Source organism: Pelmatolapia mariae, linkage group LG12 (assembly GCF_036321145.2).
Source record: "Pelmatolapia mariae isolate MD_Pm_ZW linkage group LG12, Pm_UMD_F_2, whole genome shotgun sequence".
Lineage (NCBI taxonomy): Eukaryota > Metazoa > Chordata > Actinopteri > Cichliformes > Cichlidae > Pelmatolapia > Pelmatolapia mariae.
This window is the reverse complement of record NC_086237.1, coordinates 28955902-28981090: the sequence shown is the minus strand read 5'-3', so window position 1 is coordinate 28981090 and position 25189 is coordinate 28955902. Positions and strand designations below refer to the sequence as shown.

The following is a 25189-nucleotide window of genomic DNA, read 5'->3' as shown; positions in this document are numbered from 1 at the left end:
ACCTACCTTTGCACACACAAGGCGTCTAATGTTTATTTCATTAGTATATCTAAGCATATTTTCATAGGTGAGGATATGATAGGGGAAAAAATGTTTCATGTTTATTTCATGCCTAAGCAGATCTTTTTATCACAAGAGGTGTGGATCCAATTTTCTCTGAGAAGTGACAGAAAAGCCAGAGGCTACAGAAGAACAGAGAAACGGAGCGGTTCGACAGAAGTAAAGGTTTTGAAAGCCTCCTTTATTACTTTCAGCGCTGCGCAGCATCCTTACCGTGTTTGTTTGCACTCAGTGTGCACGTCTGATTCTCGGTATGTGGGGAAAGGGGAGAGTGTTTACATGTGTGCTTACTTCACGCAGCGAGCCGTGGTTATCCATTCCCCCCATGTGACTTCATGCTGGTAGGTATATGTCATGCCTATGGAGTCGACAACAGGGCTCACTGATCTTAACGCCAAGTGTAAGCTTGTTTTCTCTTTAGCCTTGGCCGTGACATTTACCTCTACGCCTCCCTGGCGGCTGGTTGGAACATCATACCTCTATTATCTTGCATCCCCGATGTGTGCATGAGTTTGAGTGTGTACATGTGCACCTGTGCCTTAAACACATTTGGGTATGTATGAGAGAAAGTACACCTGTACAGTCACTCGAAAAGCCTTTGGTAATTTCAGCGTGCAGACACGCTTGTTGAATAGTGTTTCAATTTGGGTTTGTAAGAGGGTGTGAGGAAGTAAAGATTTTGCTTGGAGGATTAATCTAAACCCCCTCTTATCAATCAATCAATCAATCAATCTTTATTTATAAAGCACTTTTCATACAAACTGTAGCACAAAGTGCTTTACATGGTTAAAAGCAGCCCACCTCACCCTCCCACTCATTCCCCGCACTGTCATTAACAGAAGCGGTCATGATACACACATCCCCCCACCCCCCCACCCCCACACACACACGTACACACACGTATACACATACACACACACACACCTAAAGAGTAAAATTGGGCTGGGTACGTATTAGCCAAGTATAATATTATAAGGTATTCAGATCGGAAAGTGGGATTATTGAAAGTCGGAGAGATAAAAGGAAGAAGGAAAGTGAATGCTCATATTGGCTCAAAACCCCCTCACACCAGGCATACGGCACAGAATTGTAAACAGTAACCACAAGCAATTTCATAGCATTTATCTGCCTGGTTAGGTTTTGTTTTGTGTTCCTGCTGGGTGTTTTTTTCCAGTTTTTCCTTCTTTTCTTTTTTTTTGGATTACGTGGCAAAATACAAGTTTACTCAGTATATAGAGATACAACTTCTTCATTTCTTTGGAATATAACAAAACCGTGTATGTAATTTAGCACAGCTTGCATATCGCACATGCTTTTCTTTAGGAATTTCTTTCTGACTTTTTGGAAGGTGGATTGAAATATTTTGCTTTTGCTCTTTGTCTGCTCTGAACAGCTCCCTGTCTGCTTTGTTCAGCATCATTTTTCCAAATCCTGAAAACGGTTTTGTGTGTTGCCTCTTGTAGCTGCGTAACTTGAGCGTCCTGGATCTGCGACACATCTCGGAGCTCAACAACGAGACGGTGATGGAAGTGGTGAGGAAATGTCGCAACCTCAGCTCTCTCAACCTTTGCCTGAACTGGAGCATCAACGACAGGTATGTCTTTAATGTGCTTTCTGGACCACAGCGTCACAGCGGCTGAGTCAGCATGGACCATCTCGGTCCATGCTGACGGCCAAGTTTGCAACACAAACTTTGGGTGGGGAAAAAATAGGAACAGAAATTTTGTTGCAGTTAATGAGTTCAAAAATGGATTTATTATCCAAAAGTGGTGTCAAACGTCCAATTTGTGCCAATACTCACATAAAAAGTCCAACAAAAAAGGTTCAGTTGCTCTGCCCCCTCCCACTAAATTATTTGACTAATGGCTTATTAGGGCCTTAAAAAAATAATTAAAAAATTGCGGTCTTTTTATGGGGATTTGGCTTTTTGTCATAAAAGGAAAGTAAATGTCATGTCTGGAATCATAAGAAAAATTGCGATTACGCATTTGATAAGCAGTAAATTTGGTGGGTTTTATTGACTTATTAGTTTTATGAGATCACTTTTTCCTTTTTCTTGTGCATTCATTCAGTTATGTGTGCATACTTGTACAACTATGCACACATAGGAAATGAATGACTTGCGAATTAAAAACAAGTTAAAAGAGCAACAAAAACTTTTCCTTTTTTATTTCTTGCTATTTCCGGCTCTCATCCTTTTCTTTCCCCATTTCTTTTTTTTTTTTTTCACTCAGATGTGAGACAGGGCTTGTACTGTATGTGACAACAAGAGTAAACCATCTCCTTTTTTATTTATTAGCTTGTGTTTTATTCATACGTTTCTATTTAATCTATTGATCTACAAGGGTTCTCTGCAGACTGTACTCCCACTCTGTCTTAGGAGTGTGAGCACAATATTGAATGCACCACGATGCGTAGCAACAATGGAGGCTGGCGAGCATGCGTGCGTATGTGTGTGTCTGTGCACGTGTGAAATCGCTCTTGAATTATTGAGTTTACAGCAGACGTGTGGTAGGAAAGTTATGGTAATACTTAGCTACCTTCATCGATTGAAAATCGTGGAATTTGGTGGGATCCTTATAGGAGCGCGTTGTGCTACCAACTTTTTTTCCTTTTCAAACACACATTTGTGCACACAGAGGTTCAGCCTCAAGCGATTCAAAACTGCAATGATTGCATATTGATATTTACTGCATTGGTCCAGAGGCTGAAGGACTAAAGATATATATGTGTGTGTGTGTGTGTGTGTGTATGTGTGTGTGTGTTTGACTGGATTTGTCTGAATCACCTGTGGGAATATTGGAATTTAAAATGGTGTGTGTGTGCGTGTGTTTGGCAGTCTGGGTGGGAGATAAAACTAGGTTGTTCAGTATGTGTGTGTGGCAGCATACAGTAGGTGTGCTGTTGACTTATGAATGAAGCAGAGATGGTGGGGAGTGACAGGCTGAGGTGGGCCATTAGTGGCGTAGGAATCCTACATGCTTGCTGCCTTGACGCTGCTCTGCTTCCTCACCTCTTATTCCCTTTGCTGTTTTATGCATGAGTCTTTACGAATCTCGTGATGTAGCTGAGTGTTAGAAGAAGAGTAAGTAAGTGAGTAAAGTGTTGTGAGCCATTTTCAGGCAGAATTAAGAATCTTGCTGCTTTGCTTTGATTAAGAAATATTTTTTTTAAATAGCCTAAATTTCTGCACAGCAACAGATTTTCTTTTTTTTTATATATTACCAAAGCCTTATTATTCAAATTTGACAGAAATTTTATTTCCTGTGTTGTGACTAAAATTAGCACCGTGACTCAATAAGAACTTTAATCAGTAACTAGAGTATGAATTAGATAGCAGGTAGATAGATAGACAAGATGGACACACACTCTCAGCAAACAAGCCTGGTAGGAAATCAGAGACTAGACTGTGGCTTTATGATATCTTACAGCTGCAGACAGACTGCCAGTCCCAAGGTCATCAGGCCATCTGGGTCACTGCTGTTGGAGAAGCCAATACATACTTCCACACACAGGTTTCTGACTTGTTGTCACAGTGAAGACCAAACTGTCTTAACCCTCTCTGACGTAAGTGCTCCGAGGGTACAGCTAGGTCAGCTTGTGCCTGTGTGTGTGGTTCAAACTGATGACAGTGTGCTGTGCACAGGTAAACAGGCAGAGGAAATGACCCCTTATTTCCAGGCTCAATTTGCCCCCAACAAGAGGCCATTGGGGAGATGGAGCTCAGTAGGAGGTAAAACACTCCAGTCTTTTTTTTCCCCTTTTCTTCTTCTCGTTTCCTCTTTTTCTTGTTTTTCATCTTAAGAAATATAAAAAAAATATGAAAAAAAACCACTGTGTCATCTTGCTTCCACCATTGTCCTCAATAATAGTGGAAAACTGCCTCCCCGTGTACGAAGGCGAGATATGATGACCAAATATAGACTTCCCATCGTCACAGTCCGATGGGCAGATTGCGACAGTGGGACGCCTATTTTTTGGTCACTGTCATTTCTTGGGGAGAGAGGATGTGATGTTCTGCAGGTGGGCAGTGTTGGCCCTATTATTTCTCTGTATCCTCTTCCAGCGATGATAGGAGAACAAAGTGGGATTGTGTTTTTCAAATGTCACAGCGTTTGAAAATGGGGAGCGAGTCATGATCAAAGCCGAATGGCAGAGCAAATGGCAGCGCTCACTTTTTAGAACCAAGTTGAGAACACAGTGTCAAAGTTAAACGGTTTTTCTTTATTCTCTGGTGCTTGGTGCGTGGTGAATTTGTGATTTTTTTTTTTTGTTACCACTGTGTGTTGTTGTTTGTGTCTGTGTGTGGAGATTCTTTTTTATCTGAAATCTTTCTTTCCTGCTGTCGTGATTTTTATAGTATAGTGTTTTTGTGTTTGTAAATATGGCTTTTATCATACTGCAGTTTTTCTACTAAGGCATGATGACATGAAAGATGGGATTAAAAAAGATCTACATGATGTCACGCTTTAGGACTTTCTGTGTGTGTGCGAGTGGGAGTGTGTTGTAGTGAAGTTTGTGGTACAGACTTTTCAGTGGTTCTGGTAACAAAAAAAAGTAGAGTCATCCAGTGTTCAGCTAACATTAACCCGAGTTCTGGACACAAGGCCTGTGTTGACATACAGATTTATGTGCAACCCCGGCTGTGTCCGTCTGCTTTTGTGTGTGCATGTGAGCAAGCTTTGGTCAGCTGGCCTGTAGTCTTTGCTGAAAGCAGATGCGTGGAGTAAGTGAGTCATTTATTTTATGAGATCTGTATTGTTGGAAGTTGGGCATTTCCCAAAAGCCTGGGCGTTCTTTCCCTCCGTTTCTTTCCCTTTATTCATCTCAGTCTTTCTGCCAGCTTCATTTAAACAGGGGAATCAATATTCATCCATTCCTTCTTCGGTTTGTTACTCGAGGCCAACATTCTCAGCATATCTCCGTCACTTCTGAGCATCACAAATCACGGCCTAAATTGGCTGTTCTACATTATTTTTTACCCTCTTTCGCAGAAATCAAACTAGATAAGAGACGACTGGGGGCCCTCTCTGACTTTCAGGAGCCTGTAAAGCAGGAAATAATTGGAGACCCATTCTCCCAGAAACACGCCTCTTTTAAAACTTTTTAGGGTTTGGGGGGTGTTTGCACTGAAGCCCCATTTCAAATAGCCTTCGTCGCAGCCACCTGGCAGTGATCACAAACGTGTTAAACCCTCCCCAATCCAGATGATGACATGATACATCAGTGTGATCAATGATGTGTTAAATGGAAATTGGCTGCTCTGCTTTGCTTGGTCACAGTGAAGGAAATGAGGGCCTGTGCTAGTTGAAGTTCTCCAAGTTTCATTTAAGGACGCTGTAAAAGGCCAGTGTGGGAATACATGGAAAAAACATCTACCTGAAGATGTAGCATATAACAAGAACAGGGATTTAACCTAGTAGGCTGGACAATGAAGCCTGCATGGAAGTGCGAAATTCTCCAGTGGCTGCTTGAGGCTTACTCCAAAAGTATGGCTTCCAAATCCCTAAAGATTTTATATGTTAAAATGCTCGACATCAGCCAGAAAACCAATATTTCTTCAGTCTGGTACATAAAAGGATTGTAAAAAAGAATGTATTTATCTGTTCTTGAGTTGATTTTGATATTATCAATGATAATAATAATAATAAAAATACGAAGAAGTGCAATTTCAACGTGGCGTTCAGAAATCAGTGTGAAATGTGATGGTGTTGATGGTGATCTCCATGTTTTAAATACAGTCTGTGATCAGTGCTCTATAATGTTTACATTCAGCTTAAGTTACTTATTAACAAAAGGAGGCAAGCCTGCACTTATAGAGGCGGTAGTTGAGAATAAAAATAATGATAAAATACCACAATTGTAAATAAAGTCATAGTGGAGCGTTGTGTTTGGCCACTATCTGTTTGTTTCTGTTGAGCACTGTTCAATCCTATTTTTAGAAACTGGGAATGATGGTTAAATACTTGTCTTGATTTATGGCACGTCTTTCGGCATACACATAATAATAGCTGTTGCAAGTAGAAGAAAAGGTCTTTTTTTAATTAAATATGTTTTATGGGTCATGATTTTCTTTTTACGCAATAACAGTGATTTAAATTTTATTTATTTGCTAACCTGTACGTTAGGTATATTGACTACACAGCAACCCTAATTTGGATGAGTGGCAGAAAATGGAAGGATAGATTCATGTATGGAGAACAGGCTGTTGAGAAATTTTGGAAGAAATCTCCTGATTTCATCTTACTCCAACTTACCTTACCTGTTACTGAATTCAGCCATAAAGAAATCAGGAAGCTGTGGAAAAGCTCTAAAAAGCCTAAGACAAGAGGCCATTTGAAGTGTCTGGATCAACTGGATCATGCATAGGTTTCCTCTACCTTTGGAAGCTTCTTAAATGCCAAGGAAAATGTCAGCAGAGCCCAAACCAACGACCGACAGACATTTGTCCTTGTCTTGTTTTTCCACCACCTGTCTCTCCAGATTTGAAGAGAGGTGCTGAAGGGCCTTCAGTGTCCTTGCCGCTTCTCTCATTCTGCATCTGTATTTTTACGCATGTAAAACAAGAAACCTTCTTTTCTTTGAAGAAAAAAATGATAACAACAGTCTAGAACTCAGGGGCAGACTCTCCACTGTATTTGCATGATTTGTAAATTAAAAAGCCAGGCCCTTTTTTTTATTTGCTTGGACCTGCCATGTTGAAGCAGATTGGCTGTCAGTGGAGATCAGAGTCCTGCTTAGCAGAGTGAATACACAAGGAGAGCTAGTATTGCCCTGTTGTCAGACATGATGGGAAGAAAAGGTGCGGGTAAAACCAACGAGCTGTAATGGAGACAGAGTGATTAGGCACGGCAGAAGCACTTGTATGCATGTAGCATATTTTCATTTCTCTCTCATTTATGCCTTTCATCTCAAATTCTTACTCTCTTTGCTCTGTCTCTTTTTCACACTTCAGCTCCCCTTCAGTTGTCTTTTTGTGTTTCTTCTTCTGTCTTTTTCCTTCTCTCTCGCTCTCTCTCTTTCTGTCATGTGCACAAATACTGAGGCGATTATTTCTGGCAGGTTGGGTGTGAAAGTGCGCTATGATAAACATGCTGCCGTGGTTATTAATTTTGAGTAATGGCAGTGTCAAACTCCAATGCCTTGATAAGTATCGGAGATGGAGAAACATTTGTGGCGCGGCACAGAGACACAATGAAGGCAAGCAGCTGGAGCTTATAGACTACAGCAGCATGAGAGCCGCTGTTGTATTCAGGCACAGATCCAAGATTAACAGCTTCCTGCACCTCTCTGCATACGTTCTGAAAAGTCAGACCTTTGACTGACTAAAATATATACTGTAAAATTAGTTAAATATATTCCAGCGCTTGCGTCTGATCTTCCTAGTAGATGATGCCAGGTCCTCCTGCTACTCCAGGCTCTTTAGTGCAATTGAAATGAAGTTATTTCTGGATGCCATGAGATTTAATTGGTGATACGCCACTAGACAGCTGCTGAATGTTAGGGTCCTTGAGTAATCTTTGACTTTTATCATGCTTTTAAATAAAGTAACCTTGATTGGACTTTGCACAGGTCACAGTGGCGAGTAACATGTTGCTTAAAGTGAGAACCACATCACTGTTTCTCAACTACTAAGAACACAACAAAACATGCTCAGTATTGCTACAGTCAGACATTGAAAACAGTGTTTGCTGACCGAGGCATGAACTTGAATTATTTAGTTAGTCTTTGAAATGCTTGCTTGGAAGGTGGTGACCTTGTCTGCGACCACTTGTGGTCAGTTGCTCTCTTCAGAACAGTTTTGGTGGATTAAGATGGCAACAAAATGAGTCAGCCTGCGGTCAGTTTGTGGTTTAATCGGGTCAAGTTGGTACTTACATACTATCTGTTTGTGATAATATAGTCATTAACTTTAATAAATTGGCAAAAATGGCCAGTCCGTTGCTGTCTACATATACAGAAAATCACGTTAAATACTCATTTGAAACATTTATTCCTCCACAAATAGTAACATAGTTGCTACAGGACGGCAGTTTGACTTCAAAGTGACACAGGTGCCCCGCAGCTTTGCTTTTATATACGAATATAACCAGAATACAACCAGTTAAGAGCCATTTAAGTCGAATCCCCAGTTGTAAAGGGGCACGTTACAGGTTGACTCACACAGGTTAATTGCTAATGGCATCTAATGGCAGTCATTTATTTGCAAAGCACTGCCAATCTTTCTTAGAGCGATTGCAATCAGTCTAAGTTTGCAATGGTTTGGAGACAGCTTGCCACCTACCGGGCAACCTGTGCAGTCACCTAGTGCTCAAAACTAGACAAGCATAATAAACGCATAATAAATCAGTATCAAACACTTTGTTAACTTATGAGTTAAGTCATGCAATTCTGACATTTTAGCCATGATGTAAGACAATCTTTCAAGGTCCAAAAACATTAATTCTTGGGGCTTTGTAAGCTCATTAGATGTTAAGTACCACTTTTGAGTGCCGGGTTATAGTGTTGCATTAAATTCTAAACAGCAATTTATCTTGGCAGCGTTTAATTTACCTTCCATCCAAATGTAATCATTACATGGGGAAACCCTGCATCACACAGCTGTTCAACCACATTAGACACAGTCCTCGAAGTACTATTATCTCACAAAATGAGTCACAAGCCCGACACAGAAATTCAGCTAAAATCCATGCTAACCAAATTGCTGACCCATGACAATAAAATTTTTGGTTCCATTTTGACCAGTACCTTTCACCAGTAATTAAATTTTTTGTTCACGTATAGGCTCCCTTTTGTCGAGCAGAGGCATTTTTTTGATTAATGTAGCCTCTTACCAGTCTGGGAAATAAGAGGAAAGGACAATAGAACACAAAATATCAATTTCATTCAATACCTAATTTTGCACGGTGATGTAAAATGTATGTAGATTGAACGTCTTCCAACAGATGGTTGCCTTGTAGTGATCTTTGCTCATTTGATTTTCTCTCTGATCTTATTTTGTCTTGTTTGCAACGTTGATCTAATTTTTATGCTTTTATCCAGTTCCCTAGTTCTTATGATTTATGTGGGTTTTTTAAAATTCCCATATTATTTCCATGCTGAAGGTTAAATTTCTGTTTTCATATGTGGAATCAGTTCATGTTTGGAATATGTAATCTCATAAAATGATAAATCGAAACAGGGTTTTCTTATGGTTTTTCACACTGAATGAATTTCAGGCAGTTTGTTTGAATGGGATTTTTTTCCCTCTTCACTTATATTTTCTTCAGTACTTTTCTCGCTTGCTCCAACTCACTTATTTATTTATTTCTGTGGAACTGTTATTCCATCTTCAAAACAGTGCCTCCCCACATGCCTGTCTCCTTTTTTTTTGCATATGCATGGAAACTTTGGTCTGTGCCCACACCATTGTGGCAGTTTCTGTATGCATATTTGTAGATGCCTCCCTGTGAATGAGTGCTTAACCACTTTTGGCCTTAGGGCTCACTGTCTGACTCCGCAGCAGACAGCATCTCTGTTTCTCCTCCGCAGAGAGCTGTGTGTGTTCATTCAGCTGCTGGATGTGTGGGTCATGTAAAAGTGACTTGAGTCACTCACAATCAGTGCATCAGCCGAGCAAGTACGTAACGTAATCGCACAGAAATGTTCTTATGAAGTGCTCCGCTGGCTGGGAAACAAAACGGTTGGTAACACTTCCACTGTGGAAATGCGTGGCCATCAGCACTTTATGGGTTCTCACTGGAGGAGATGACATACTCGGTTAGAACAGGGGCACAGTGATGCAAATGAAAGGTAGTGGTGCTGAAGTGAGTCTGAAAAAGTTCACGCAGAAATAGAAAGTTCATACTGTGTATAATTCCGTTTTTTTGGCAAGTAGAGTAGGTGGTTTGTGTTTGTGGAGGCTTTTGCAGTTGGGATTTCTTTGCACAAGTTGAGGTTTTTGTGGTGATGTTTGGCTTACAGGTGGTACGCAGCAGGGGGTGTGGCTTATTATAGTCATCCATACTGTGGGGTCAGAAAGCAGCCAGTATAATCTAAATGGTAAAGAGACCGCGGGGCTCTGCTGTCCTTGTTTCACCATGTTGGAGACCTGGCATTTGGCCTCTGTTTGAGGACCAAAGCTGCAATTTTCTCTGTCTTCCTCTGTTCTCTGTGGCTTCTGAAAGGCTGGGTCAGATGAATAAAACAAAAGCCATATTCAAAATGATTCTTTTGTATGCCCATCCTTTTATGCCTTATTTTTTTTATCATCAAATGAGCACATGTCCTCATTCCCTCGATCCATCCCACCAGCACTTTCTGTTATATTGCTCTATTCTTTCTGTGTAGCTGCGCTCCTTCCCTTCTTTCCTTCCTTTCCTCACTTCCCTTCTTTTACTCCCCACAGCGTTCCCCAATTCCCTCTGCCTTACACTCATTTGTGTGAACGCCTTCTTCTTACCCACAGCACATCCTCTGCCACATAAATGAGAGCAGGGAGAGCAAAGGGGAGAGCATGATGCAGGGCCCAAGGAGCAGGGTTTAATGAAGCCAGCCTAAATGAATTTACTGCTTTCCACTGAGCCGCTCTGTCCCATGTGGCGGACTAGCACCTCAGCCACTGTGTCAAAGACCCCCCTCAGCTCTGCTACCTGTTTGTCTGACACCTTTGTAATTAGCCGCCACTATTGAGGAGAGTAATTACGTATTAGAGCCATGTTCTATTAGGGGAGTCTCAAAAGTGAACATTTTTATGCAAATGTACGGAATCAGGCCCAGATTAAGAAAATTACTCAGGGTTTTGAGTGTCGGAGAAAAAGAGGGGAGGCCATTTTCTACCAAAGACCATGAAAAGAAATTGTGAGTATCGCAGCATACTAAATGGATGAAGGGGACTGTGCGTCTTTTCTGATTTGTTTGGTGGGATATCTGTGTGTGTGTCTTAGTCTCTGGGGGTAAAAGGTTTTTGCTGCGTGGCTGATTTACTATTTCCAATTGGTATTTTAAACAGTGCTCCGTGATGGGACTTGAATAAAAAAAAGTAAATTGGAGTTATTAACTGCTATTGTTGCTCACCTGTTTTGTGTTAGAAGCTCCTGGGGACAAATACAGTGCTGATTGTTATTCCTCTTCTCTCGTTTGGTATGCATGTGCTTAAGCATAGCCTCTGGAAAGCCTGCCTAAGCCAGCAGCATGCTTGCGCACTGGAAAAAAACCTGCTTTGGGTTGCACCAACTATTTGTAGCATGTAAGTCTTTTTGCTTAGCAACAACAACATAATTTCAAAGTAATGTTTAAAACTAAATTGGGTCGGGCTATTAGATATTATGCAATGTTACAAAAGACAGAACAATTTGGCCTCATTAAATCCTAGCCCTGCAAGCATAACCCAAAATAATGGGCAGTTGTTGGGTTTAGTGCATTTATGTTTAATAGACTTAATCGGCCAGTTTCCTTGTTTTTTTTTGTTTTTTTGGAACCAAGTAGTGAGGAGACAAGCACAGCGCATTGCTCTAATTATAAATGGTTGTTATAAGGAACCCCCTCCTTCTCCAGCAGTGGACATTTTCATAATCCTCCTGTTGGGGAAGTCTGTTTATCAAAAGGGAAAGACACATTATGTGCATGTTGTCTATCAGCCATCTCCTGTCGGATTGTTGAAGTGTTGAGAATCATTTATTCTGGCAGTTAGCATTAATAATACTCTCTTTTCGAGCTCCTCGCCCAAGACAACCATAAGTCTTCTCTTGTTTTACAGATTTTCACACTGCTTCATTTCTGCAGTAAAGACATCAAGAAACTTTTCAGCAGTCGTGAATTTATTTCCCCTGTGGTTGCGAAATCCTTTACACACAAGCCTTCCAAAATTCCCCCAGATTAGATTCACTAACAAATCACTTCTAGAGCTGAAAAAAAAGAAAAGAAAAACACTGAAAAGAAAACAAGTACCTGTTTTACCTTTTACCCAGATGTATAATTAAGAGTTAATGCAATTGATTAAATCATTAATAGCTAAATAGTTCTATGTGAACAGTTAACTCTGATTCATACTGGACATATATATATATATATATATATATATATATATATATATATATATATATATATATATACTTACTTTTTGTATTTGTGTTTGCTCTCTCTCAGATTCTTCTTGTGTTATACTGTATAAATAACCATATACAGTGGTTTTGCTTTCAACCCTTCCTAAAAGCCTCAAGTCATTCATTTAGTTCTGCTAGATGCCAGTAAAAGTTTTTGATGAACAAGATCTGAGATGTAAAAGTCATAAAAGGTTTCGATAGGTGATCCTGTGGTTTCACAGTGGCAGCTGTCTTTGCGTGGTCTCTCAGTCTCAGACTCGTACTCTCAGTTAGTCCACTTTTAGAGCTTTTTGACGAAAGTGTTGGTTGGCTGTTGGCTCTCCATCACTCTGCACTCTCGGTCTGACTTGACTGAGTATAACCGAAAACCACTTTTAGCTGAGGTATAACGACTTCTAATGCAAAAAACTTTTAGACTTTGAAGTTTTTTTGCATTAGAAGTCCCCGAGTCCCCAGAAAAACACCGGCTATGTTTGAAGTGGACAGATGAACAGTTAATGGGATAAGTGACGATCAAACTTATATGTTGTCTAGTCAGTTCGTTTAGTTAAACAACAGTAAGTAATTACACTCATTAACTTATTCTGCAGCTTGTTTTGTTATAGTCATTATATCTCCACTGGTTTCCCCGCTATTTTAAAAATAGGTTTCATCACATGAAGAGCTGGTACATAATGTGTTCTGATGAATGTCAGATATATATGTAAAATTTGTGCAAATGTGCATGCATCTGATCAGCACGTGGCCCGACCAACTGAGGACTTTGCAAATAGAAAAGCTGAAACTGCTCAAACTCATCTCCCCTTTCGATCAGTCAGGGTTAACCTGCCCCAGCCATGACATATGGCTTGTCTGGTTTGATCAGGCCGTCAACTTCTGAACCTCAAATTTAATGTTCAGCTGGAGTAGAACGGTGCATAAACACCCTCCAGATACCAGACCCAAAAACTGTGGGAAAGCTGCTTCCTAATTTCGGTAGTAACGAGTTTGAAAGTTGCCTTTGCTGTCATTTAGTAAAACTCAAGCTGTACGGTATGTTTGTGTGTGTTTGCAGCTGTTTATTTTCTTGTTTTCTTGTGTTACTGACAGATGTTTTCTGGGGTCTTGCAGAGATGATTTTGAGGCCAGTATTTCTGCTTTCTGATCAGTCTGTGGGTAACCACTAGACTTAGTTTGTGCACTTTCTAGTATCAAATGTTCATGTTTCTTTGCTAAGGCCAATGGGAACTGACCTACTGACTTCAAAATAAATTTGTCTTTTGTGTTTCCTTACCGAGAGTTCCAATCACAAGGTCGGAGACGGGATGCCATCCCGGCAGTAGAAAGAGATTTGGTTTGATTCCAAAGGTCAAAGCCGGGTCTTTCTTGCTATTCTGTAGAGACTGTGGCCTGGTAATAGACTCTTTAAACACTGTCCTGCACTTTTAATGAATATTCTGCAGTTATTGGTTGCATCTGTAGTTTCAGGTGTTCACCCTCAAGTTGATATTTAACAAATCTCGAGCGATAAGCATCTTTCACGTTTAAACGTTTACTTTGTTGGACTTGAAGAGGTTTTGGGCTTATCTGATGGTCAGCTCTTATAGCGTGCTAAAGCTCCTGTGTTTTTTCTTTTTTCGCTGCCGAAATTCTGCTTCCATTACCTACTAAGCCTCTGTCAGATTGCAGGGCTGTGAAGCGGTCCCCTATCACCACCGGTAACAGTGGTTTCCAAGTCCCAGTCTATTCAGCTCACGCCACCACCCTTCAGAGACTGGTAATAACTATTTGCTCAGGCTTATACATTCTCGCCCCCTGACTTACTTTTTCTCTCCATGTTTTCTTCCCTCTCTTCATTCATCCTGCTCTGTTCACTGGATCCATATTTCCTTTCCTTTTCTTCCAACCCTTTTTCCCTTCCCCACTCTCCTTCCCACCTTCTCCAGTCACATCTTTCCTTTCATCTAAGCAACCAGTATTTAAACTCTCCTCTGCTCCAGGGTCTTGTCATATTCCCTAGAAGCCAAACACTATTAAAAGAGGTCTATAGACCCTGTAGCAAGTGTGTGTGTGTGTGTGTGTGTGTGTGTGTGTAGGTGTGTGCATGTATTTGTGCAGCAACTGTAATTTTTTTGGCCGGTTTTCTTAGTGTGAAAGCTCAACTCTGTGGTAATAAGTGTATGTATCCACATTGGTGTATCTCTCTTTTTGATCCTACGAATCTTCAATAAGATTGTGAACTCTGGTGGGAAATCTATTGGCAGCAGATTCGGAAGATTACGGAAATTCTGCCTTGTGGGAGGCAGTAAAAAGTGGTTGTGGTGGGGAGTAAGAGGGGCTGGAAGAGCTTGCCATAACCCTGAGAGAGTAAAAATATGAATAGAGTGTGGTGTCGATGACCTTGTGGAATGAGGTTTTGTGTCCCTTGCTCGCTTTGGTTAGCCAAATGGGAAAACAGTTCAAGTGTTTGCTGAAATGCACACACACTCTTACAAATACCCAGATGCTGTACAACCAAAAGTAGAAAGAAATGCACTCTGTCTGCGCTTCTTGTGCACATGGTTCAATTTATATAAATACGCACATTCTCAAAAGGCCTGCCCAACTTTACTGTCAGAGAGATGAAATTTACTCTGGAAGTAAAACACATAGTGTCAGTCTGGAAGTTTATGATGTGAAGATTGACTAGTTTAGGAGTTTTATTGTCATAATCTATTGAGTCATGCTTGTCTTTTCGATAGATTGAATGTAAAATATTATTTTCCTGGAGTCCAGTATTGTCTTCGTTTGGCTTGGTTTTTTTTTTTGTGCTTTCAGAAACTAAAGGATTAAAACAAACTCTGTATAAACAGACAGTTTGACCCACAGCCAAAGCTTTAGTTAAAGCTAGAGTGACAACACGTTTTTGACAATCATGTTTAAAAAAATAAAATAAATCCATAGTAACCTTTAGGCATATTGTAATTAGGTGGTGAGGAAGGGAACTAGATTCCCGGGTGTCCTCTGGGCTTCCAGAGTGTGAATGGAAATTTAAGCCAATCACAGGCCAGAGCTGGTGGCCATCCAAAAAGTCTGGATAAGAAGTAAGATGCAGCGGTGCAATGGGTCAGAAAATGTAATTTCACCTCAAAGAACAGGGTTCAGATCTGGTGTAAAGCCAAAGTCTAGCATGTCTAAAGCAGGTGTGTGTGTGTGTGTGTGTTCCTGTCTAGCTATCTTTGTGAGGACCATAATCTGCATTCTACTATATTTATGAGAACCAACATTCACTTGTGAGGACACACTCACCGGTCCTCACAAGTTTGAATGCCTTTTTGAGGCTCAAAATGTGGGTTTAGTGTCAGGGTTACAGTTAGGTTATGGTTAAGTTTAGGGTAAGGGTTAGGGTTAGGCATTCATTTTTAATGGTTAGGGTTAGGGTAAGGGGCTAGGGAAACCATTATGTCAATGAAGGTCCTCACTAAGATAGCTGAACGGGCTTGTGTGTGTGTGTGTGTGTGTGTGTGTGTGTGTGTGTGTGTGTGTGTGTGTGTGTTCATGCTTGCTTTTTGGGAGGGGCTGAGAATACAGATGGGAGAGCTGTAGGAGCAGGGTAGTAGATTAGAATATATTTTTTTAAATTATTACTCTTTAAATTTCTGTTTTGTTTTTTTAATTTTATTTTTTCTTTCTTAGATTTCTGAGTTCTGCTGTTTTAACTTCTTTGCATACTTCATGTAACAAACATGCTTGAGCTAAATGTAGCTAATTTGTGATTGATACATTGTGAAATACTTTCGATTATCAGATATCTTCATGACTTGCCTGGACCAGATGTCTATTTAGAGAGATAGAAACCGAGAGAGAAAGACCTGTTTCATTAGCAGATTGAGAGAGCTATAATGTGATGGCTGGTTGAGATGGCTACTTAAATGTGATAGGCCATTAGCTATTCATTCCTTCTCCACTATTAATGCAAGGTATGGAAAATGCAATCATGCAAATCACTCTTCGATCAGAGCTTTTCATGGAGGAATAAATGCTGACTGCATGGAGGGGAGGGTGTGTTAAGAATGGGCAGAGGATAAGTCTTCCATTCTCCAATTTCTCTCCGATTTCTAATCTCATACCTGTCTTTGTTCTTACTCATCTGTTACTACCACTTCTGTTTAATTTAAGGTTGTTATGATTTATGGGTGATATGTCATGGCATTGGGAAAGAGACTTGACGGTGGAGTTTTTAGAAGCCTTTTTCTTCTTTGATTCTCACCTTCAGATTTCAGCTATTTTACTTACAATTTCAGGTATTTAGGATACTAAAGGAGCAGTATGTAGTGAGTTATAGAATGGATTCAGTGTTTTATGTCCTTTTCTTTATAACCAGTGATACTGAAGACCTTTGAATCCTTCTCAGCCTTATAAGCCCCGTAATATTTAATATCAACATCACGCCGCGAAATGTATAATTTTATATATCTGAGACGTTTGACAGACAGCACTCTTAGCTTGGGTTTGTTTAGTTTTAATCATTTTTGTAGAGCAGAGCAAAATCTGTCCGGTATGATTTAAAAATTGGGAGTTTCATGCAGTTTAATGCTGCCCTCTTACAAATGTCAGGTTAAATTCTGCTGTAGTCTATCAGATTTGTTATTTGTCTAAAACACTTACTCAGATTGTCTTTTGGCCTGCGTGATAAAACACAGTCAGCTAACTGATTTGAATGAAGTGGCGAGACAGAAGTGATCTGTTAAAAACATAAAGAAAGTAGCAACAAATAAAATGCAGGGTCCTCTGAGGGTTTAAAAAGAAAACTCCAAACAAACCATGAAACCGGGATCATTGTAAGACAGCGTGTCAAAATACTCCACTAGCCAATCTATGCAGTGATTGATGCATTGATCTGGCTCTGCTTCTTAGATCATCTTTCGCCTGAACTCCAGACAGTGTCAGAAGAATTGAGCCAGAACACAGCTGCCTTTTTCCATGTGTAGCACATAAACAGGAGGGTCCTCTGCAGACACATTCTCACCTCAGGAAATACTCTGTTTGATTTGGCTCTATGTGAATTCACCTGAATATTTCCTGCACTGTTCTCACATGGGCGCAGTCTGACGCCACACAAAACTTTGCACCAAGGAGCTGTAAGACTGCTCAGTGTCTGATCCAACGCAGTTGGACATTTGCATTCTCGCACACAGGTCCTCGGGGTAATGTGGAGAAAGTTTCAGGGAACATGGCTATCGTCTCACCTGGATCATAATCAAAATGTTATGACCAACAGAGCTGTTTGCATTGTTTTAACTCAGGGTTTATTTAGGCTTGAATGTCTGCTCACAGTTGAGTTATTGCTTAGAATAGTGAATATATACTCACTGGCCACTTTGTTAGGCACACCTGTTCAAATGCTGGTTAATTCAAGTATCTACGTATGGCAGCAGCTTAATGCATTTAGGCATGCTGTTCAAACTAAACATTCGAATGTGTAAGAAATGTGATTTAGGCAACTTTGAATGCGGTGTCAGGCGGGCTGGTCTGAGTGCTTCAGAAATTGCTGATCTACTGTAGATCAGTAGAAAAGGAGAAAATATCCAGTGAGAGGCAGGTCTGTGGATATTTTTCAGAGAAAATTGGTGGGTGCTGCTCTTGGCGGCTAAGAACAGGAAACTGAGGCGACAAATGTGGATGATAGGGGCAGAATTTGGTGTAAACAACATGAAAGCATGGTTCTCCCTGCCTCGTATCAGGGGTTCAGTCTGGTGGTGGCATAATGACGTGTGGGAATGTTTTCTTGACATACTTTGGCCCCCTTAGTACCAACTATGTATAGTTTAAATGCCACAGCCTACCTGAGTGTTGTTGCCAACCATGCCCATTCCTTTATGACTTCAGTGTAAGCAAGATAACAAGCCATGTCACAAACATGAACACGACAATGAGTTCACTGTGCTTCACAGTCACCAGATCTCAAGCCAGTAGAGCACCTGTTGGATGTGGTGGAACTTAAGAGAGATGTGTGATTTCGATGTGCGGCAAAGAAATCTGCAGAATCACATTTTTCCAGGATCTTTTTGAATCTTGAAGGCGAAAGGGGGCGTGACCTGATTGGAGCAGGGATAGCTCAGTAGGTAGAGTGGTCACCCCATGATCGGAAGGTCGGGGGTTCGCTACCCTGAGGTACCCTTGAGCAAGGTACCGTCTCTGCACACTGCTCCCCGGGCACTGGATTGGTAGCTGCCCACTGCCTCACTGAGTGAATGGTTAAATGCAGAGGACTACAAAATTTCCCCCATGTGGGACTATAAAGGGTTTAAAATAAATAAAAAATACTAGCAAAGTGTAGCCAAAGAAAGTGGTCAGTGAGTCTATATCAGTTTTACTCTTTAAAAAACCTAACAAACAAAGTTAATAATCTTGGTAGCGGTTAAATGAAAGTACTGTATAGTAATGTTAATTTATGTCCACTTCTCATAAACACAGATGGACACTAGTGCTGGGCGATATGGGAAAAAATATTTATCACGATATGAATTATTTTATATCACGATAACGATATATATCACGATATACCACCTGACCTGTGGTCATCTGGAAAGTATGCAGTCTGTAAACAGCGAGTGGAGAGGGTGCAGTCTTTGTTTTGAGTTACTGTAAAGCATGTCGCAAATCCGGGTGCATGTAAAGCAGCACCATGTTGCGAAACCACAAGACAGAGTTTCTTTGCAAAAAATATTTTTTTACACTTTATTTTCTCTTGCATAAAGTTAAGAGTATGTATAGTGAGAAGACAACACTAATATATTTGCACAGGCTATTTAACCCTTTAAGACCTACAATAGAACCAAGTCCGCCAGAGCTTATCTTTACATTTATTTATTTTGAGTGTCTTCATAGTTTTATTTTTGAGATACACAAATTTTTATATACTACAGGAAAAATGAAAATAAATAAATGCAAATTTGCAAAAACACAGCATGTGCATCAAAATAAACTATTTACAACAGTGTAATTTGACTTCTAAGCATCCCAGAAACGATACGGAAGAGCATAAAGTCAAACATGACTTTTAAAAATACCAACATAGACTTTGAAGCTTAAAAAACTACATTTTCCGCGAACATGACGTCACTTCCGGTTTCGGACAGGTAATGGCGGACATAAGATAGTTCGTGCTGACTTATATTCCAACCTAGGAAGTGTTATGAACAGCTGATCGGATCGGCAAAGCCTGTTTCTGGAATATTATGTTTTTGTTGCTGGAAGTGCTTTTTATGCAATTTTTTGCAAAGCTATATGTGGAAGAAAACCGTGACTTAGGACAAGCTAATGGAATAAGATGTAAGTACAACTCCTACGGTTTCATATGCAAAAAAAACATTATTGCGCTACCTTACGTGGTTACAGTTCTACAGGGATTTAAAAATAGTTAGGCAAAACGGAGTTTGCCTGCTCCGACCGGTTGTAAAGGGTTAATGATATATTTTATGTAATAATTTGTAAAATTCGGGTTAGAAACGATATAAACGATAGAAGACAAATGGCACGATAGACACTTTTCTATCGTCCACACGATATATATCGTCATATCGCCCAGCACTAATGGACACTGTGGATGAACGTATTCAAATTTAAAGTACTTTAAAGTACAAAGAAGTCAGTTTATCAACTTCAAGGAACAGCTAAACCTTAACAATATTTTGTCTCCTAAAATGGAAAAAATACATGCTTTAATAATAAAAAAAGAACAGCAGCAGAACTTATACATAACATTACAGTGTAAATGTACAATGCAATGATCTGCTTGTTTATACTTGATTAAATTAAAACGTTGCTGATAACTTAATCTAACAATAGCATACTGCCCAAAATCTGCCTCTTAAACCTTGCACCGTTTTTGCACGAGTCCACTTCCTCTTTAATATACTGGGTGAGATATGGTTCTCCTTGGATAGTCACTTTGAGCAATTGAACCTGACAGTGAATTTCCCAAAAATACTTTTACAGCCTCTTGTAAAATACTTCATCAGGCCTCAAAATTGTTGATTAGCATATTCACCCCGGATAGGCTACTGCGGTACACTTTAAATTAATAAGCCACTAACTGTACAACATTTCATGAGCAAAAGAGAGAGAGAGATGGCGAGACAGAGAGATGGATGTCTTCTGTGCCACCTTGTGAAATATGTAATACATCTTCATTTTAACGGGTGTTGTAAATGTCAGGCCACAGATATTCTCTTAATGAAAAGATCACTCTGTGTCCGAACGTTGACAAATGTATCTGGTTTGAGCTGAAAACTGAAGAGTCGTCTCCCAGTTCCGACGACTTGAAGCGTTAACAAACTCAAGCTGCCCTCTCCTCCTGTGCATCAAGTTGATCAGTTTCAGATTAAACCTTGCTGCATCATCTGCTGTCATGGTTGTCTTACTCACTTGTGTGGCCGGCGGTTAAATGTTGGGTGGTGATTAGCCTTATAGTCTGTAACTTCAATGGCATAATCATGGACACAAATCCACAATTAAATCACTTAATCCAACATTAAATTGGCTTCAGATCAGGGCTGTGGCCCCAGAAACTTAATTGGGCTTTGAGCATGAAATAAGCTTCTTTCGCATGATCCAAGGTTGACCATGAATAGTAAATTTCACTATTCTCCCTTGATTTTTTTTATGTGCTTTGTCAAAAAAAGACATGGTTGCTAAGCAGCAGAGCTAGCAATAGTGAATATATTCAACCTCCCATCTGTACCAGAATCTGGAAAACAGACAGATGTTGCAACACGGTTTGAGTCTGCACCCCTTTGTGCTGTAAGTGCTTTGGCTGACCCTGAAGTAAGGCAACATGCATTTCTGCAAGTATTCAGTGTGCTTCATTAATTTTGTTGGCTGTGTGACGTTTTTTTCATTCTGGGAGGGAAAAAAAGTAAAATCAAAGCTCATTTAATCCTTACAGAGTTGTTAATTTGCCTAATTGTGTGTGTTTTACTACTCGTGAGTGATAGATGAAAACCTAGTATGTCTAATTTCTATTATTTAAAAAAAATTATATGTGAAGAAGATTTTTACAGTTCTTGGAAAATGATAGCTGTCAAAAAATATCTACTGCTCCTCCTTCCTTTGTTTCCCTTCTCGTGTTTCAAAAACTTGCAGAAGTTTGAGCACATGGTGTGTTTCGTTCGCAGCCTGGAGCTGCTAATGTGGGCTGCTTCAAAGCTGTATCCAGCATGCAGGACTGTGATTGCAGAAAGGTTAGCATGGGTTTGAGGATTTGAAAAGTGCTAGATAGCGCAGGCTTCTGTCAGTTTGCTCTCAAGCCCGCCAGCAAAATTTTCCTTCTGCTCTTCGTCCCACGGTTTTATGCAAACTTACAACGATGTCACTGACATCAATTTACCCCTAAAAGCTGCACTGCACCGGGCTATTACAGAGCGTTCGCTGTCTCACCACCTCCTCAGGGTAACCGAGAACAGGGAGAATATAAAGAATCAGCATATAGATACAGTTTTGTTTTTACGCCCCACTTTACAGCACACAGGTGCAATGCCTTTGTTATTATGTGCATCCAGACCAATTTACGTTATGGTTTTATACTCCACTGATCATAAACACAGTCTCTTCTTTTCCTTTACACACATTTCTTAATGTAACTTCCTAACAGGCCTGCTCTCCACAGTGGGGGAAATTAACAGGATGTGAATAATAAATGAGATCTTAATTGATCAGGGTTCTGTCTAAACAGATTGTATAGTTGCGCCCTTGATATTCATATGTTGAGTCAAATAAATCAATGCATTCAAACTATGGGAAAGTTTGAGAAAGAGATTTCACTTTATTGAACTGTTTAGTTCGTGATTTTAGAAAAGTTTAGAAAGTTAGGCAAAACTAGACTAAACAAAAAATATAATCAATAATAACCATTCAATATATTGTAATTCAGTTGTCTGAGAAGGAACTAGGCTGTTGCACTTCCCCCTAGAGTCTATTTTCAGACTTTAGAAAGTCAGTGATAGGGGACTGTGACCAATCAATGTCTTTTTAGGTGAGCGATACACAATAATAATTTAAAGTAGTTTAAAAAAGTTCACATAACAGATAAATTGTGGTGGTGCAGTGCACTAAGTACAGAGGGGCATTTAATGAGGAGGAGACATGGCACCGAAAGAACCCTGAGTAAAAACAAACAGGTTCTCTCCCTATTTATCCAATGTGGAAGACTTAAAGTGGGGGAAAAACAGATCATATTTTTATGGTGGAGAAAGAAATGCACAAAATGAGCAATTTAAAAAAATACAACAACCTGTAACTTGAGCCAAAGTGTCATTTTTTCCTGTTTATGTCTCTGTTGAATCATACAAATGGTTGCCAGAATTGAATTTTGCTTTATCATGTGAACACAAAAATGTATTCTAGAAACTGGACATGTGACTGACAGAAAACAGGAAAAGCAACACATTTACTTGCACATTTTCTCAAGTGTGTCTGCTGAGTGGGTCCCACATAACTGAAGTGGGTAAACAAAATAGGAATAGCTGAATATGACCGCATCTAGGGACTCAGGTTTGTGACATCCTGTTTGTGTATTTCATAACCCCGGTCTGCGTTGTTGTGGCAGGCTTCGTTTTATTGTCATTTTACGGTGCTCTAGTGTTGTTGTCGCCGTTATTATTTTTGGTGCCTAAGAGCTGGCCTGCATTAAAGCTGCTTTCAAGCATGTTCATCCATCACAGAAAGCGAGAGAGGCGGAGGGACGCAAAGGGAAAGAAACGGCAAGAGACGGAGAAGAGTGAGAGGATGGACAAATGCGGAGACTGCTAATGGCTTTATTGGAATGATACCAGTTATTAATTATGCTGCCCTCACTTAAAAAAGACAGATTAAAAAAAAAAGAAAGGGTGAGTTAAGGGAGGAGAGCAGCTGCAATCTGTAACATGCTGTCTCAACTAATAGCTAGAAGTCAGCTTTTACTGATCACTGGATGGCTCTTTCCTAATTGATGGGGATGTGTGTCAGTGTGCGTGTGTGTGTCTGTGTGCTGCTTGTGTGTTTCCTTGCCCTTCATTTCCGTTTTCGGAACGTGAATGTCTGTTTGCCTTCCAGTCGCGCGTGTGCGCTGTAAATCTAATCACTCCTAGTGTGTGGTAGCGTGAGTGGAAGGCTAATATTGTCCATGTCACCAGTCTTACCCGGGCATGTCAGGAGGACCTGTCCTTGTCCTCTTCCTCTCTTAACTCTGTCCATCTGTTCTTTATCCTCTGCAGGAGAGGTGTATTTCCTCTTCGACCAAACAACTTTTGACAAAGTCAGATATCAGGAAAGCGTGGCACTCGTCTTCTCTCGTTTCTTATATTTTTTCCCCTCATTGTATGTGGAGCTCTAAGGTAGCCCTTGAACGTTTTTGTTGGAGGAGGGCAGAGTATCAGGATTTCCCACCTCTTGCTTTACACTGAAGCTTTAAACACATACTGGCACCTGCCAACACACACAAAAAGTACAGATGTAATCCTCGCTAACTGATTTTATCATCTCTGAATCAACACCACCAGAACTAATTTCATAGCAGCCATTTCTCTCTGTGTGCTGAATTTATTTTACGACCCATGTGCAATGCCAAACCGCTGTAAAGTGGTAAAAAATACACAGTATGACCGCTGATGGTGTTTTTTTTTTTTTTTCCCCCTCCAGGTTTCCTTTAGTTAGCTGCTTTGGAAGCACTACAGGCCTTTGCACTAAGGCACTGAGGAGACAATGAGTGACCAGAGGGAATGGAATGATTATCATGTCTCCGGATATAGCTACTTTCACTCTGTGATTAACCTCTGGTGGTGTGTAGGGGTGTTTTACTACGATGTGCTTGAGTGTGTGTATGCAGGTGATTGGACCCGGGGTGTAGATCTAATGGAGCCAAAGGGATGATTACTCTGAAAAGGTCAGCTTTGTCTCCTGTTGCTGCAATTAAGACACTGGAGAAAGGGAGACGGGGGTACTGGATAAGTACTGCAGACAGAGAAAGAGGAGAGAAAAAATGAAGGGAATTAGCTACAGGTATGGCTGGGAGAGAAGGAGAGACGTGAGCATTAAGACAACATCGGTGTCTTGATGGAAGCACATGCCAGGAAACGTTACTTCAGCTTCAGTGTGTGTAAGTGAGCTCGAAAGAACAGATAGTGTTTAATTTTGAGCACATCTGTGACCGTGTAGGTCCATTCATGCTGTTATACATTTGTACAAGTACTGTGTATCTGAATACAATATGTATGTATGTGTGTGTGTGTGTGTGTGTGTGTGTGTGTGTTTTAAAACTTTACAAATAGTGCTGGTATGTGAATGTGTAAACACACAAAAATACATGTTTTCTGGCATTTCTTTGAAGTGATTACTTATTCACACATCACGTTTTTAGATCCTAAATCTCGGCCTGTATGTGTTTTCGACAGGTTGGGCGTTAATGGCGTTGTCTGGATCATGCTTTTACTCATGCACGAGGAGAAACCAATGTTGTTTTGTACTTTAGCGCCTCTTTAGTGGTTTGAGACAGACTGTGTCAGGAGTGACACCACTCCACTGGAGATTACAACAGTTCGCCGTGTTTGGAGACAGGAAACTGATGCTTCAGTGACTAGAACAAGAATAAATTGGAGTAGATGGAAAGGAGTGTTGAACTTCAAACTACTGAGTTGCACTTCAAAAGCTCCCTCTTCACATCCTCTGCACAAAGTCATCTTTGACACGGTGTTTTGTCTGTGCATGAAGGATGTCCGAATTGGTTTCTCTTTGTCAAGGGTTGTTCTTGACTGGTTTTATGTTTAATGTTAACTACAAGGTTTGTGCTTTTTTTGGGCCCGTCTACCTTGCAGTACAACTTACAGGGGCTGAAAACTAATAAAAGTGTGAGAGCCAGGAATCCACATTGTTTGTTTGAAAATGAAATCCTTAAAACAGTTGGGATGCCAGGTTGGAGTCTAAGGTGCTGATTAAGCACCGCTAACTAAGATCTGCAGTCTAAATCTTTTACTGCCTTTCACGTTTCCTGTCAACTCTTTACTGTCAGTTGTCCAATAACAGCCCATAATAAAAGAGAAAAATTATGTGAT

The 25189-nt window shown here is 40.3% G+C and overlaps 1 protein-coding gene across 2 annotated transcripts in view; it reads left to right on the top strand.

Annotated features, from left to right (window-relative positions):
• Positions 1-25189, top strand: part of fbxl17 (F-box and leucine-rich repeat protein 17) — a 227464-nt gene that overhangs the window by 84470 nt on the left and 117805 nt on the right. For both annotated transcript variants that reach the window (XM_063490430.1, XM_063490431.1), the window contains exon 8: positions 1524-1654. In XM_063490430.1, coding sequence (XP_063346500.1) covers positions 1524-1654 — 131 coding nt within the window. The remainder of the gene's footprint in view (positions 1-1523; positions 1655-25189) is intronic.